The 18,274-nt window shown below is 37.7% G+C and overlaps 1 protein-coding gene across 1 annotated transcript in view; it reads right to left on the bottom strand.

The window, feature by feature from the left end:
- Nucleotides 1-16,553, bottom strand: part of LOC149322354 (zinc transporter ZIP11-like) — a 410,913-nt gene extending 394,360 nt beyond the window's left edge. Inside the window, exons 1-3 of the mRNA XM_089540325.1 lie at nt 16,474-16,553; nt 8,498-8,630; nt 4,151-4,189 (exon numbers count right to left, since the gene is read on the bottom strand). Of these exons, the coding sequence (XP_089396451.1) occupies nt 4,151-4,189; nt 8,498-8,605 (147 nt within the window). The 5' untranslated portion in view covers nt 8,606-8,630; nt 16,474-16,553. The remainder of the gene's footprint in view (nt 1-4,150; nt 4,190-8,497; nt 8,631-16,473) is intronic.
- Between the last annotated feature and the right edge of the window lie 1,721 nt (nt 16,554-18,274).

Raw genomic sequence — 18,274 nt, 5'->3', positions numbered from 1 at the left:
AAAAGACTGGGAAACTGAACATTTTCTTCTTCAAAATGGTAAGTGAAACAGTGTTAAAACAGTGTTCTAAAACTATGTTAACAGCAAACTCACACTACTGCAAACTCCTAAATTCCAAGGTTCAGAAGGTAACAAAAGCAATTGTTATTATTGTTTTTAATGGATTACTAAACAAGCAGTATCTTTAGGAGAACAGTTTGCATTGCTGGGGAACACACAACAAATTAGTAATTTAGTCTGGTCCAGGAATCTGGTGTTCATACAGCACAGTGACAAAGCCTTTCTGCAGCACAATGTCTGTCCCCTTTTGCCTCAGATGCCTTCACTTTCTACATTAAATGAAATAAACTGTTGAATATTTGAAAATACATCACCACAAATCAAGAAGCAAACACGTGAAACAGTTTTTGATTCATATATATCTTCCATCTTCTGAAATTCCTGAAGGTCCATATGGAAGGTCCAAACAACTCAGGTTATGCTATTATCCTATATATATATTACTATGTAAATGAGGAGTATACAAATATAAATAAATATGGGTAGTTTTTTCTGCTATATATAATTATTATGATACCCACAGTTTCTATAACCAGTAATACTTTTTCCCCAGCTAGATATGCTTACTGTATATGATGGTGGAAATGAACTGTAGAGATATCAACTTTGGATATTCTGTTAAACTCTGTTTCTGTGCCTCCATCTATCTCTCCCTCCACATATTAACTATGTGGTAATTTCTGAGTTCATTTCTGTAAAAAAATGTGCATTACTAAGCCTAGATAATTTTTATTTTTGCTTTGTACAAGGCTGAAGGTTTCTATGTTTAATCCACTGCTTTATTCATTTTTCTACTTGCCAAAACTGCCTGAGGATTCAACAGCATACAAGTTTCCCCACTGTCTATATTTTAAATATTAGCTAACTACAATGCAAGGCATTTATATTAACATTTCAAAAACACAGTCATAAAGGCATAACTTTACATTCTGACTAATTTATACCCAAAGTGCCCAGCACACGCTAACCCCAGAAAACCCTGTGATATGTTTGCCTAAGAGTCACTATGTCAAAAATGACTTGAAGGCACACAACAACAAAATTTGAAAGGGGAACACTCTATTTCATTTCTTTCTCCCCCTGCTCTGCCACATTTTTCTTTTATGGGAAAACAACTCCAAACACATGGCTTTCTTTGCTTAATTAATTTTTATTATTGAAAGAAAATCACAAACCTTTGAATAAACAAATTGAAATACATAAAATCACACTTATTGAACATACACTATATCATCATGTATCTTCATATATCATTCTACATTTTCTATTTTCATCTTCTTCTTTAATAACCAGTCACAAGTACAAAGAGACAGGGGAACTCTTATTACATCCTTGCCTTCTTTTTCACCATAATTTATATCATTTTTATTTTTATTATTATTCTTTACCTGTAATATCACTCTTCATTTCTCATTCACGCATGCAATCTTAATGTTCCAATAAATTTTCCCATATTGGACTTAACTTCTCATTTTCTTATTTAAATGTTTAAATGTGTATATATACATGCACACATGCACACCTACATACATATATATTTAAAACTCTAAGTATTGTTCCTTTATAACTGATATTTATGTTTCACAATCTTACATTACAACTTTTATTCACATAATCCTCAAAAGGCATCCAAATGTGTCCCTCATAGTTTTCATATCTCAATAATACAGTTAACTTATCCATCTCTTTTATTTCCAATATCTTTTGTATCCACTCATCTATTTCAGGTAACTTTTTTGTTTTCCAGTTCTTAGCTAGGAGTATCCTAGCAGTTGTTATAAAATATAACACTATTTTCCAATATTTCCTTTCTGCCTCTACTCCCAGAAAGGAAGTCGTATTAAGTAGGTATAACTTGAGTACCATGAGATATTTTATTTTTATGATTTCCTGTATTATGTTATGATCTTTTTCACAAAAAAGCTTTATTTTCGCACAAGCCCACCATATATGATAATAAGATCCTTTTTCCTTTAGACTATTCCAACATTTATTCTCACTTGTATTATACATCTTAGATACAGTAGTCTTACCGGTGTGAGATACCATCTATTCATAATTTTCAAATAGTTCTCTTTCAGATCTTGTGCGACTGTAAATTTTGATGTTTTTTTCCATGAATTTTCCCAATTGTTCATAGATATAGGGTGCCCCACTTCTTGTGCCCATTTTTATCATGTTAGATGTTACCGTTTCTTGTTCTAAATCTCTTGACAATACTTTATAGAATTTGGAGATCTTCCCTTTATCTTTGTCCCAAAATATTTTATCTAGTTCATTAGGATTAGTCTCGAAACCTTCATTTGCTAAATCTTCCTTAAATTTTGACTTAATTTGTAAATAACCAAACCACTAAATTTTCCTCCCACCGTTTTCCAATTCATCTTTTATTCTTATCTCAGTCTCTCCTTTTTCATTAGTTCTTAATAAATCCTTATACCTTAGCTAAGGTTTTTTTTTTCCCATCTACTAAAAATAGCTTCTTGAACGGAGACCCAGTTTGGTATTTTTGTATAGAATCTTGTTTTAACTGACTTGCAAATTTTTAGTAAAGGTTTGTGAATAGAGTAATTTGTAAAGTCTTTATGTATCAGATCTTTATGATACCACAGATAGGCATGCTATCCGTATCTTATATTTGATGACTCTATATTCAGTACATTTGTATTCTCCAATTTTATCCAGTCTTGTAACCAAAGTAGCCCTGATGCCCAAAACTATAATTTTAAGTCCAGCAATGCACAACTGCCTTTATCTTTTCCCTTTTTTAATATCTGGTTCCTAATCCTCACCTTTTTTCCTTTCCACAGGAATTTATTGATTTCTTTGTTCCAAACAGAAAATATTTTGTCATTAGTAGTAATAGGTAAATTTTGGTAAAAAAACCATAAGTCTTGGCAATACCTTCATTTTTAAGGTGGCCACTCTTCCCAACAAAGATAAATCTAACATACTCCATCTCTGTAGATCCTTTGTTATTTGGCACTAAACAGTTTTATAATTATTCTCAAATCAATCACTATTCTTGTTTGTAAGCCAGATCCCTAAATATCTTACTTTCCTTCTTACTTTAATTCCCAATTTTAATGTCAATTCATTCTCTTCTTCAACTTTCATATTTTTAGTTATCAATGTTGTTTCATTTTTATTTATCTTAAATCCAGAAAGTATTCCAAATTCATTTAATTCCCTTAAGGCAGAATCTATATTGCTCATTGGGTCTTCTAAAATCAAAAACATATCGTCCACATAAGCCCGAAGTTTATACTCACCACCCTTAATTTTGGCATCCTTTATCCTTACATTTGTTCTAACAGAGTTGTTTATGTAAGATTGGGCATAATGTTTAGAATGACAAAGATGAAAAAAAAACTTGTTGAATCATCAAACATTTGTTTTAGTTTTCATTAATTAGCAGGTTACACTTAATACCTCCAAAATGGTAATAAATAATAAAGGTGATAAGGGGCACCCTTGTTTAGTTCCTATCTCCACTTTTATGCAATCTGTTTTTTGTCCATCTATTATTATTTGTATTTTCTGATTAGAGTATAATTGGGCTATATTTGCCAAACACTTATTACCCACCCCCATTCTTTTCAGCACCTCGAACATGGTTTTCCTAGGTTTCCATAAATGTTGCACTCCGAGCCATGGTGGCTTTGACAGCTGATCTACTAGTCCTTAGAGGATGAGAAGTCATATTCTTCTCATGAATATTTAAAAGAAAAATGTGTACCAGAGAGGCCCCTTTAAAAAAAATGCAGGTAAAGCAGCAGCACTTGCCTCAGGAATCAAAACCAGGACTGCAACAATGCATTTCTCATCATCAGAAACAACAAGATTTGCCCACACTACATTGACATTCACTTCACTTCTCCCCCAGGAGGTACCAACTCAAGACAGGACATGACAAATGTTGCCCAAGTCCTTCTGATATCTCACGCAGGTATAATTAGCTCTCACGCTCTTATGCAAGAAACACTAATACAACAAGGCAAACAAATGAAGCACAACTAGTACCTGAAGAGAAAAGATCAGGGAACCATACAGTGCAAATTAAGAGGGGGAAAGGGTGTGCTGAACTTACCCCAGCAGCAAAGCCCAGGCTTCCATCCAGGATCCGTCTCTGCAAATTAAAGAACTCATATTAAAAACTGCTATAAAAGGCAGGATCAGGCATCTTACTGTGTAAGAACACCATTCAAAAGAGAGTTTAAAATCCAGCCAGAATTCCGCCACAGTTAAGCTACAGGTCATGACTATCAAGACACATGTAATGACACAGCTGCACTTGTCCAGATGTGGATATAACAGCATACCTAGCTCTGCTTGGATCTATGCTGTTCTATTGCACTTCATCCTGATTTGATCCAGCTTCCAACATTCTGCAAGTTGCTTGCTGTGTTACCACTTAACAAGTGAAAACATAAACTGATAATTACATGTAGGTCTATGATTGAGTAGGGCTTTCAGGTCAGTTCTCCAGATCAACTATTCTAAATATACATCCACATTCACAACATCAAAAAATAAACTGCCTTTGTTTCATCAATCAGTGTCCAAAATTACAGAACATATGAGCTACACAGAGGTATTCTTCAAGTGTCAATGTTTTCTGAAAGGTATAACGATGAAGAGCATGTTTCAAGCTATATTTTTATATAGTGACATTTGATTCAAATCTCTGTATCTGAAGATGAATTCAAGATACAGCAAAGTATTTTTGCTATCAACATGTATCAGTGTCTCCCCTTATTCTGCTTTCCAGTCCAAGCTGCTTAACAAGAGTCTTTCCCAATATTAGTTGGGCTTCTATAATTAATTTGATCTGTTTCTGAGCTTTTTTATATGTATACTCTATGAGGAGTGACTTAAGGAGCTGGGTATGTTTAGCCTGGAGAAGAGAAGGTTAAGAGGTGATATGATAGCCCTGCTTAAATATCTGAAGGGATGTCATATTGAGGATGCAACTCCAAAGAATAGGACTTGGAGCAATGGATACAAACTACAGGAAAAGAGATTCCACCTAAACATTAGGAAGAAGTTCTTGACAAGAAGAGCTGTTCATCAGTGCAACACTCTCCCACAGAGTGTGATGGAGTCTCCTTCTTTACAGGTTTTTAAACAGAAGCTGGATGGCCATCTGCTAGGAGTGCTTTGATTTTGTCTTCCTGCATGGCAGGGGGTTGGACTGGATGGCCCTTGTGGTCTCTTACAACTCTGTAAGTCTATGATTCTATGTTTATTACTTGTTTTCTGTATACACAACTGGCAGCTAGATGCCATAAATGGCTCCATTCTACAACCTTTTTAAACATAAAACAGAGCAATCTGTGGTTTCAAATCTACACTAGCCCATTCATACATGCCAGCCATCACTGGATCTTGCAGATACATTTCACATAGTATGGACAGGTGTGTGTGTGTGTGTGTGTGTGTGTGTGTGTGTGTGTGTGTGTGTGTAAAAATAATTTTATATCTCTAGCCAGTCAGACAAAGCAAGATCTGAAGTATCTAATATAGACTCAATAAACATGTCATCAAGACAGGATGTCAGACAGTTACAATAACCTTTTGGGGATTAGAAAATTCCTCTGCTGGTCAGGCTTCATCTGGAGTCCTGCATTGAGTTCTAGATGCCTCATTTTAAGAAGGACATAAACAGTCTGGAGCAGGCTCACAGGACAACAAGGATGATAAGAAATATGGAGAACAAAACATGTGAGGAAAGGTTGAAGGAGGTGGACATGTTGAGTTTGGTGAAGAGGAGACTGGGGGATAAACATGACTGCACTCTTCAAATACCTCAAGGGTTGTCACAGAGAGGAGGGGGCAGGCCTGTTTACTGCTGGCCCAAGAGGTTAGGTCTAATGATTTCAAGTTACAGTACAGAAGTTTTAATTGAACATCAGAAGGAACTTCCTAAGAGTGATTCGGCAATGGAACCAATGGCCTGGAGAGGTGGTGAAGTGTCCTTCTCTGGACATCTTCAAAAGAGTCTGGACAGCTACCTGATGGGAATGCTCTAGATGGAGATCTTGCACTGAACAGGGGAGTTGGACTCCATAGTCCCTTCCAGCTCTTTGACTCTCTGGCTCTAAAAAGGTTCATTAGCTGTGTGCCCAATACAATGCACCTTTATAAAGCATTCCTAACTGCACTTATGAGGGAATAAGCCCTATTGAGCTAAGTGGGAGCTATCTCAGACTAAACTTGGCTAGTATTCTACATGAGCTGTGCTGGATTTTGTTTTTAACTCTGAGGCTTAGTTTTTGTAATTATGATTCAATTTCCATTAGAAAATTGTTACTTAATGACTGTTATTGTTTTAAATGATATTACTACTTATAAAGACATTGTAAGTTGATTTTTGATGGCTCACAGGATATAACTATCCAAGTAACTAAGTGTATGTGTCAATGCTTTAAGTGACAATTGTTTCATTAGAACACCAAAGCTTCAATCAATCTAAACAACTTCAGTAAATTTCTTAAATGTAGTACTCCTTTCTTCCAAACAAAAACAGTTAGATGATCTGCCCATGCATCCATTATTTTAAGGACTTATCCCACTAAAATGACGCATCTTAACCACCCAATATTATCAAGGGCTATTAAGCTGAAAGGGAAGGTATGTAGCAAAAGATAAAAGGGGCCTTTAAAACAATACTTGTTGCTATTTACCATCAAGCTGATATAGGGATGCTATGAATGAAAGACCTCTAAGAGTGCCAGTCATCAGCTGCCCAGCTCAGCTCTTTCAAACTCAGGGCCATGGCTTCCCTGATCAAATCAATCCACCTATAGTGTGGTCTTCCTCTTTTCCTTCTGCCTTTCACATCACCAAAGATTATAGTCTTTTCCAATGAGTCAAGTTATCTCATGATATTTCCAAGGTACAACAGCCTGAGTTTAATCATCTTCATGTCTAGTGATTGTTCAGGCTTGATTTGCTCTAAGACCCATTCATTTGTCTTTTTAGCTATCCATGGTATCTACAGAACTCTCTTTCAACATCAAATTTCAAATGAGTTGATTTTCTTCCTGTCGGCTTTCTACACTGCCCAGTTTTCATCCCACACAAAGAAAGCAAAAATACTGTACAATGTTCAAAGTTAATCCTGCTAAGCAATGGTGGGCAATTGTCATGGCTCAACAAGGTGTCATGTGAATGCTGCACACTCTGAAGAGGCCCTGAAAATAGCCTTGGGGTGCATGTGGCCTAGAAGCTACTCTTTTCCCACTACTGTAGTATGTAAAGTTATATTTAACAATAAGGTTAAAATACAAAATAAGATTAGCACTGGCCTGTAGCGTCTTGTCTGTTTTGTCAAACGGATATGATAAGATTCTCAAGAATGGGTTCTGCAGGCATGAGCTACCATGCAATTTTTAAAACCAAAGAGAGGAACCCTAACCAAAATAAACAAAAAGAAGCTACTTCCACCTGATGAAAAATCTTCAATGTTGAGGTTGACACCGCAATAAACCTGTCAGTCTCTATGATAGCACTTTTTTATATATAACAGACTAAGGGCTGCAACATATGGCCTTCAAAAGACACATTCAGGGTGTCATCAGAATGCTGCATTTACATGCTGCACACCCTGAAGAGGCCTTGAAGCCACCCTGAGGTGGGCCGGCCACCCACATATGGACGGCTTCAAGGTGCTCTGGCGGCATGGTGTTTAGATGCCACACAACGTTGGAGAACCTTGAAGCTGCTGTGGAACTGTATGGGGCCCTAATACATCTTTGGAAGGTGGCTTGAAACCGCCTCTTCCTCCCCGTCTTTTCCCCCCCTTACTCGGCTATTCTTCAAGAATATTAAAAATAATAAAAGTTGAAAAGTAATATTTCTGGGCAATTTTTTCAAAATGAATTATTCATATTCTGTCTTTTAATTATTTTTGAAATGCTTTTAGTTTTATTAATTGTTTACTCGCTTTTTAAACAATATAATTTATTATTGCTAATACTACTATTTTATCATCATCATCATCATCATCATCATCATCAAGCTAATATTTTGTAAGCCTTAGGTCCCAGTATTGGGGGAAAGACAGAATAAAAAATAACAATATAATTCTTAAAACAAGCCTTCTCACTTAAAACAGGAGTGAGAAATGTCTAGCTCTCCTGATGCTGGACAGCAGTTCTTATCAGCATTAGCCAGAGGGGGTCTATGGTGAAAAAGTATGGATACTGGAGTTGGAGTACTGGAGTACCAAATGGTTCTTACTCTTCTTTCAGAAGAGCCCAACTCCTTAACTACATTCTGTGGAGCTACTGTCTATATCCCTATTTCCCTGTATGTCATAGTCAGTGTTCTGTCATTCTTGCATTATGCATTCATACATACACCCCATCACTGAGGGCAAACCCTCAGTTTTTAAATGTACACCATGAAGGATGAAATGAAGCTCAAAACTCACCTGCCCACTGGAAAAGACAAACACCAGTGCTGCACCAGCAGCTGTCAGTCCCCACGTCAAGAAGGTTCCTAGCAGCGCCTGAGACACTGGACTGTATCCCAATAACATACTGAACACTCCTGGCTTTGGTGATCTAGAGGCAAGGCAGTTGAGTATAAAATGATCAACAGTAAAACCTAAAAGTCATTCAAAAAACAGATCCAGTCCTTGTGAAAATACCACTTCCCATCCTGATTTTTTGCAGATTCCACAAACCTATTGCTCTCTTTATGAGAGGCAAAATTATTAGAATTAATTACCTAGCTTTCTTAATTGAATTTGTGTCTCATTTCTAGAGGTGTGTCCAATGGACAAAGTAATAGAGATGTGCATCAAAGGTCCAAAACACACTGCACATATAATATGTTTGAGACCACTTTTAACTGCCCTAGCTCAGTGCTAGGGAATCCTGGGAATTGTAGTTTATTGTGGCACCAGAGTTCTCTGAGAGAGGCTAATTGTCTTACAAAACTACTGTTCCCAGAGTTCCCTACCCTACAGCCAGGGCAGTTAAAGCATTCTCAAACTGGATTATTTCTGCAGTGTGTTTGGACCAAAGTCCAACTCAACTACAGCCCTATTTTAGAAGAGTATTAAAGCACACTGCTATTCAGCAAATTTCTCCTTTATAATATAGGAGTGCTGTTGCATTCCTGTGCACAGTTCTTCAGAAGGAAATCCTTGGTGAAACTCATCTTTACTTCAAAGCATGCAGAGAATCACACTGTCAGTCTTGTTATGGGGACACATGACGCTCGTAAACCATTCCAAACAAAATCCTATTGTTTGTCCCTGCTAGGGCAGATGTATTGAAACAATGAGAACCTTGTAATCAGCAACCCTTATACAAGTTCTATTGATTCAATATATCTAGTAAGGACTTGCAATCGGATTTAGACTTGTGTAAACTTAGTTTAATTCACAACAGATAATATACACAGAACAGATAATATATATGAGCTAGTGTGGCATAGTGGTTTGAGTGTTGGACTGTGACTCTGGAAACCAGAGTTCAATTCCCCTCTCAGCCGCAGGGGAAGGTGATGGCAAACCTCCTCTGAACAAATCTTGCCAAGAAAATCCCATGATAGGGTCACCTTAAGGTCACTGTAAATCAGAAACCATTTGAAGGCATACAGCAAAACAACAAATATACACTGACACACCTTCCTTCCATTTAGAGATATAATCTGTTTTAGAGGTGGACAAATTATATATACCCAACATGGGTATAAGTACTGAACAACTCAAATCAAAAGGCTCTCTGCGTACCTTAGGTATAAACTCAAAGAAATAACACAGAATGACAGACCATACAGAAGAGGCATCTTTCACATACTTTGCAATATTTCTAGTCAACTCACTATTAGCCTTGCAGGATTCACTCCACCCTGGATCCTCAATAGAGGGTAAGCCTTTGCAACAGGTTACTGTTGGTTGTTGTTGGAATGACAAGCAGGGCTCCTTTGCCAAGCTGTTCTCAATATGGGACTCTTATCAGGTGGGCAGGGAAGTAGATAGGCTCCAACCAAGTGGACTCTCCTTTTTCTGACTATTCAGGATCCATGGGCTGTGATCAGGTGTGGCTCTGTGCAGAGTGCACAAAATAAACTGAGTGTGTAGCCTGTAGCCAGGGAGTTATGAGATGGCCAAGAGGGGTAAGGAAAGGGATGATACAGGAAAGGAGCAATATTGAATGCTCTGCCAAAGAGCACTAAATCTAGATGGGGTTCCCATTCTGCTCACCTTTTGCCAGCAGTTAAAAACCTTTTTATTTGAACACGGATTTGGTTTCTACATGGCTATGTGGAAAGGTCCTTAATGTGATGTATGTGCTGCCTTTTTGTTGTTCTTTCCATGTTCTTACATGATTGATTTAAAGTACTGGGTTGTTGTGTGGTTTTTTTACTAAAGTAGTTAATTTGAAAAAAAAAAAACACAATTTTTATTATTATATTTTAATTCACTTGCGTCCATGTGAATGTGCCTTCAAGTTGCCTGTCAACCTATGGCAACCCCATGATTTTTATCATAGGGTTTTCTTAGGAAAGGAATCCTCAGAAGTGGTTTTGCGAGTTCCTTCCTCTGAATTTGCCTTGCTTTAATTCATGCTGTGAGCCACTTTGGGTACAACTGGGGAGAAAGACAGGAAAATAATGAATTAATTAAACTAAGTTCTGTAAGGGCACTAGCCAGAAGAACTGGTCTATGAAGCATAAGAGCCACAACAGTGGGCAAGGTTGAAACTGATCACAAAGGTTGCTAAGGGCAAAGAGTCTATCTGGGATTACATAATATAATAATAATAATAATAATAATAATAATAATAACAACAATAATAATAATAATAATAATTTATATTTCCCCATCTCTCCCTGCAGATAAATATCAATAAAATGCAATAAATCCAATACAGTACTTCATATCAACAATAATAATATCAAATAAAAGCTAACTTATCATAGTGCGACAGTTTTGTAACAGTAGAATTTGCATCAATGATTAATGGATGGATATCCTAAACAGGGTCAGATGGATAGGCCTGCCGAAAGAGCTCCGTCTTGACTGCCTTCTTAAAAGCATCTAAGGTGGTAATAAGTCAGATCTCTTCCGGCAGGCCATTTAGGCGCAGTGGCACTAAAGGTTCTTTGGGAAGTCATAGCCAATCTGGTCATTTGTATTTCCAATAGATTCTTCCCAGATGCTCTGAGAGTGCGGGGCGGATTAATAGGGAGAGGGGTTTCCGCAAGTAACTTGGGCCCAAGCCATGTAGGGCTTTAAAGGTAATAACCAACACCTTATACTGTGCCCAGAAGCTAATTGGCAGCCAGTGAAGAGATTTTAATACAGGTGTTATGTGGTCAGACCTGGAAGTACCAGTGACCATTCTGGCTGCCATATTTTGGACCAATTGAAGCTTCCAAACTTGGCACAAGGGTAGCCACATGTAGAGCACATTACAGAAATCAGGACAAGAGGTTACCAGTGCATATACCACTGCTTCAAGGTCCCCCTGGTCCAGGTAGGGGCACAGCTGGCGTATCAACTAAAGTTGATAGCAAGCGTTCCTGGACGTCACATCAACTTGAGATGACAACTGTAAGGACGAGTCCAGGAATACTCCCAAGCTGCGAACTTTGTCCTTTAGGGGAAGTGTGACCCCATCCAGGACAGGCTGACACATTTCCTTGCCTGGGCCTGAGGTTTTCTCTGGATTCAGCCTCTGGATACATGACTAGTGTATGCAACTCTCATACCAACTGGATGAGCTATGCATACTCTGGGACCTTCTCCCTATTCTCCCTATTGTGGTACCATGTCCATGATTCAAACCTGTATCCCTGCATGTAAAATATGTACTTTTCATTCTCTTGAGGTCTGGTACTCTTGGCATCTATAAACAGGCCTCATCACAGGTCAGAAGACATATGCCCCATTATATATCTGTTTTTTGGTTGTGTGCTTATAAACCTGTCCAGTACAGCTTGCAGTGTGGATCTGAGTCCCTTAAATTCCCTCTTTATTGGTCCTGGCAAAATACAACCAGGGCTTGAGTTCATGTCTCTTGTTTCCCAGCTCCTTTGGACTACAGAACAAACCACTGAACATGTAATTGTCAGCGTATATCTGTTGTTTCCTTTGTTGTATGTCCCACCTCAGTTCCTGGGCAATGGAGGCATTGCCATCATTTTCCCACCAATTTCATATGTTTTGTTTTTACTTAATTTTTTTAAAATTGCCTCAATTTTATATGTTCTATTTAGGTGTTCCTTCCTGTCCTCTCTCCAGCAAATAACACAATGAAAATAGCAGCCATTTCATCAGTGCAGAGACAGCACAACCCACTTCCATCAGCGTAACTGGTGTATACAATTTTTCTGTCTAAAACAATACATATCATCCAGCTGACTATAAACACTTAGGCACCGTTTCATTTTAATGTGGTGAAAACAACATACTTAACTGCTGCTGAAATCAGTGGGGTATAAAAATTCTTAATCCTGCATGAACCAAGCTCAGTGTATCACTTTGTAAGCCTTAACATGCCATTGCTGTTATGTGCTTTGAAGTCAACTCAGACTTAAAGCAACCTTACCCTAATACATTCAGCCATCCTTATCCACGGATTTTTTTATCCGTGGATTCAAGCATCCACAGCTTGAAAATATTTTTTAATTATAAACATAATGGAAACATAATTATGAATATAAGGGGAAAGACCTTGGTGGTTGGAAGTTATGTGTGACTCTTTGATGTTGTATGTCTTTTAGTATAAATGTTGAAGAAGTAATTTGTAGAGGGTAGTGTTATGTTATGATTTTGTTGGTTGTGTTTATGTTGTATATGTCTGTGAAAATCATAATAAAAATATCTTTTAAAAGTAGAAATTACAAATAGAAAACCTTGATTTTCCATTTTGTATAAGGAGCACCATTTTGGTATGCCATTGTATTTAATGCAGCTTGAGCATCCACAAATGTTGTTATCCATGGGGGGGACCTAACCCCAGCGGATAACAAGGACCCAATGTATATTCTTGGCATGTTTTATTCAGCATTTGCCACTGCCTTCTTCTAAAGCTATGAAAGAGTGATTTGCCCAGGACTTTGATTATCCTGAAGACATCAGATCCTATCTGATCTTGGAAGCTAAGCAAGCTCAGCCCTGGTTAGAATTTGAATGGGGGACCACCAACAAATATCTAGGCTTTATTTCAGAGGAAGGAACTGCTGAAATCACCCCTGAGTATTTCATGTCTGAGAAAACCATATGAAATTCATAGGGATGCCAATTTTAAAGCATAGATACATACATACACATAGTGGGTTGCCAGAGTCCTACACCATCACCAACCACACCACACCATGCAAATTGACATGGGTATATGGTGACTCTAGTGTAGGGTTTTCCTGGCAAGATTTATTCAGAAGAGGTTTGTCATTGCCTTCCTCTGAGGCTGAGTGTATGTGATTTGCCCATGGACACCCAGGGGGCTTTCATGGCTGAGTGAGGATTCAAATCCTGGTCTGCCAGTGTCATAATCCAACACTCAAACTACGATACCACAATGGCTCTCTTACACTCTTTCACTATCAACCACACTAGGAAATTTTTACACACAAGGGAAACTGCAGTGAAAGAGGATGAAACTTGTGCCACGTCGAGTTGCTTTGAAGAAACATCACATATGGATGGAGGTTAAATAGCAATTAAATTATATGTGGATTTAAATTAAAAGATTCACAGATATACTGGGACTATTTCTGAACATTCACTGACCTTTTGGTTAAGTACTATAATCTTGCCTTGCATTTTCAAGGAAATTGATAACAGCTGAAAAGAGAATAAATTTACATTTTGTTGCCCTAAAATGACAAATTAGTAAGAGCAAAAAAGAAAAAGAGCAGAACTAGAAACTCCTACAAGATTCAGAGCTGTTTAAGATTTGTAGAATTGTTTTTTTCGGGTAGAGAAAACAAATGAAACAAAGTTCAATAATTCTATGAGAAGGAATAACCTTGTCATATGAGTTACTAACTATGGCTTTATGTCAGTGCACAATTTGATATAGCTGGCCCTCTGGATCCACAGATTCTGCATCCACAGATTCAACCATCCATGCCTTGAAATATTCCCAAAAATAATTCCAAAAAACTAAAATATGATTTTGCCATTTTATATAAGAGACATCATTTTATTATCCCATTGCATATCATTGAACTTGAGCATCTGTGGATTTTGGGAACCATAGGGACAGAGCAGGTTCTGGAACCAAAGGCCCACTGTACTTGCTTCTTTGGTTGTTGCTGACAGACTGAACCGGGGGGGGGGGGGGGTCTGAGATATATATAATATTTTAATGTGTTGTGAGCCGCTTTGATTGTCTTGTCACAGAAACGCGGGATAAAAATAAAAGGTTTATTATTATTATTATTATTATTAAACAAAGGGGAGGGGGAGACTTTGGAGAAAGAGCCTTTTCTCTTGCTGCACCCCACTTACAAAACATTCTCCTCTGGGAAGCTTCCCTGCATCCACACCACAGAAACAATCCAGTCTGACACTGCTTTAACAGTCATAGCTCCATCCTGTATACTTTGTATACTGTATACATCCTATACTTTGTTGTGGCAGCATAACACTGACAGAGAAGGCTAAATATCTCGCCAAACTACCATTCCCAGAATTCCACAGCACTGAGCCATGGCAGTTAAAGTGGCATCAAACTGACATCGTCCTGAACGATGAGTTATAGAAAACATTTTTAGATTGCTAACGTTATTCTTTATTACTGTATTTAGCCTGGCTGTATCTTTTGGCCCATTTTGTTTGTTTTATTTTTCTGGCAATGTTGTCGTTGTTTTAGACTGCTATCATCTTGCTTAACCACACTGCAAATGCAGAAGGGCAGTGTAAAAACATCTTCAGTAAAACAACTGCTGCTGGATTTTTAATCATGAGAGCAAGATTCAGTAAGGACACACTATAGCAGCCTTCATGATATAACACAGCGGCCCAGTGGCTCAGTGTGATGCAGAGGTTTGAATGTTGGACCAGGAGCCTGGGAGACCAGAGGCTCTCAGCCTTAGAGGAAGCCAGTGGCATAACTCCTCTGAACAGTTCTTGCCAGGAAAATCCTATGAGAGGAAACCCTGTGAGAGGGTTTTCTTCAGATGTCATAGGTCAAGAATCAACTTGAGAGCGCATAGGAAGGACCGGCTAGGGGCGTTGTATCGTTTGAAATGTTTCAAACACCTCTTTTTAATTGCATTTTTATTCTTTTAATAAGCAAGCTATTTTAATATTGTAACAATTTATTTCTGTTTTTTTTCCTATGTTTTTAATTGTATTGTTCTTTTAATGCTCTGAGCCGCTCTGGGTCCCAGTTCTGGTGAAAGAGCGGGATATAAATACATACGCTAAATAAATCGGAATAACAGTAATGGCACGGAAATGAATACAGTTTGTGATGAGGGCACACACAGTCCAAGCAGCTGCACAAACACACCGTGCAACTGGACTGGGAAAGCACAGCAGCGGAGTTTTCACCAACAACTGAAATAAGCTACAAAAGTCCACGGTTTGGCCATCAGAACAAAAGGTGAGAACTCAGAACTTTGGGGAAAGCCCCCTTTTGCTTAACCCAAAAGGGATGCGATCGCACTGCAGAAATAGTCCAGTCTGATACCACTTTAACTGCCATTGCTCAATGCTATGGAATCCTGGGAACTGTAGTTTGCTGTGGCACCAGGACTCTCTGACACAGAAGGTTATATACCTCACAGAAATACAATTTCCACAATTCCATAGCCTTGATCCATGGCAGTTTATGGTCCAAAACACACTCAGTTTGAGGCAGCTTTAACTGCCCTGACTCAATGCTAGGGAATTCTGGGAAATGTGGTGTTGTGAGACATTTACCCTTCTCTGTCAGAGAGTTCTCTGGTGCCACAATACACTACAACCCCCAGGGTTCCCTAGCACTGAGCCAAGGCAGTGAAAGCAGTCTCGGTTATTCCTGCAGTGTGTTTTGGCCCAAAGTGGTGCCAAACCAGATTATGTCAGCTGTGTAGAAGATGCAGCCCCAGTCTCATTCAAAGCGCTGCACCCCAATGAATGAACTCAACCCTGTGCCACGTTGCAAAAGACGAGGCACTCACTCAAAAGAAAGGGAGGCTGCTTCAGACTGGAATGCATCAATGTATGCACCGGCCAAGATCTCTAAAAACAACTCCAACCAGCTGCAAATCATCTGGATTAATTCCCATTTTTATTTATTTTTTAATTTTTATTTTATAATTAATAAATTCCTAAACTGCTATGCACCATCTAGGATGCAGTAGTTGCAAAAGAGCATTGCACCCTAGTAGGTCATGCAATGGCGCCTGCAGCTGAATGCACCTCCAGCGTTAGCATTGTTAGAAAAGGCAACTCACTAAACATGCACCACTCCTGGGACCACCCAGGCGCGCGCCCCGCTTCCAGCAGCAGCAGCAGCAGCAGCAGCCACTTCCTGGTTTCCCCGGGGCACGTGTCACTCAAACAGCCGCGGCCACGCCCACTAAGCATCAGCAGCCACTCACCGAGCAGCCGGGAGCTGAGAGAGTACATTCTGCGGTGCACGGCTCTTCGGGTTGGAGAAAGTGGCGCGGGAGGGCACAACTGCAACAAAATGTCCATATTTTAGCACTATGTCTAAGGTTGCATCATCCGCACTGCAGGAATAACCCAGTTTGACACCGCTTTAACTGCCATAGCCATCCTTGCTTGCTATTTTAAAGTGATTTTCGTTTGTATTTATAGTGTTGGCATTTTAGTGTAAAGCAAAGGATAAGGGATGTGTAATTTTTAAATATGTATGTATTATGTGTGTATTTATTTATGTATTCTGTTGTAATCCGCCTTGATCATTCTGGAAAGGCGGGATATAAATAAAATCTATTATTATTATTATGCGATTTGTAGTTTGTTGCGGCGCCAGACCAGATGTCCTAAACTGCAAAGGAGGACAAGGCACTGCAAAATGTAGGGCATGCAAAGAAAAATGTAGGACCTTTACACACAAAAACAGTAATAGTAGTAATAAAACTCCATTTTGTGTGTCTTCTTTACAGCTGTATTACATCATCATCACCATTATTATCATAGTTATTTAGATCCTGCACTTATTTATTTATATTTTATTTATATTTTACAGTTATAGTTATTTATTATTATTATTTAGATCCTGCACTTGTTTATTTATATTTTATTTATATTTATTTATAATATTATTTATTATTATTATTTTTATCCTGCACTTATTTATTTATATTTATTTATATTTTAATATTTATTATTATTATTTATATCCTGCACTTATTTATTTATATTTTATTTATTCATATTTATAATATTTATTATTTATATCCTGTACTTATGTATTTATATTTTATTTATATTTATTTATAATATTTATTATTTATTATTATTATTTAGATCCTGCACTTACTTATTTATATTTTATTTATATTTATTTATATTTTAATATTTGTTATTATTTATTATTATCTATATCCTGCACTCATTTATTTATATTTATTTAAATTTTCTGTTTATATTTCTAAATTTCTATATATTTCTATTTTTATTTATTTATTTATTTATTTTTATATTCCAAAATTGGGAAGACTCAGGGTGCCTCACAATATTTAAAAAACCAAAAAACAGTACAGTTAAAAGCATACAAAAATAATACATTAAAACAGAATTAAATTACAACAACATGAAAACAATTTGGATGTTAAAAGTATAAACAACAGTTTTTAAAGTTTTTAAAAAGTGTAGTAAAACATTATTATAACACCCCATTCGATAGTTCTGCCTCCCACTGATTATCAGACACACAGTACAGTACTGTGCTTTGTTTTTTGGCTGCATATAGTGCTGGAGAAGAGTGCTGAGGATCCCATGGACAGCCAAAAAGAGCAGATCAAGCCAGAAACCTCCCTGGAAGCCATGATGACCAAACTTAGGCCGTCGTACTTTGGCCACATCATGAGAAGGAAGGATTCATTGGAAAAGACAACGATGCTAGAAAAAGTGGAGGGAAGGTGGAAGAGAGGAAGGCCACATACTAGATGGATGGACTCTATTAAGGAGGTCATGGGTATGACTTTGCAAGACCTAAGCAGAGCAGTGGAGGACAGAGGGTCTTGGAGATCTCTCATCCACAGAGTCACCATGGGTCTTTTTACA

Source organism: Sceloporus occidentalis, unplaced genomic scaffold (genome assembly GCF_023333645.1).
Source record: "Sceloporus occidentalis isolate IW3139 unplaced genomic scaffold, rSceOcc1.0.p SCAF_1, whole genome shotgun sequence".
Taxonomy (NCBI): Eukaryota; Metazoa; Chordata; class Lepidosauria; order Squamata; family Phrynosomatidae; genus Sceloporus; species Sceloporus occidentalis.
Note: the sequence above shows the minus strand (reverse complement) of the source record. Positions and strands in the feature narration are given on the sequence as shown.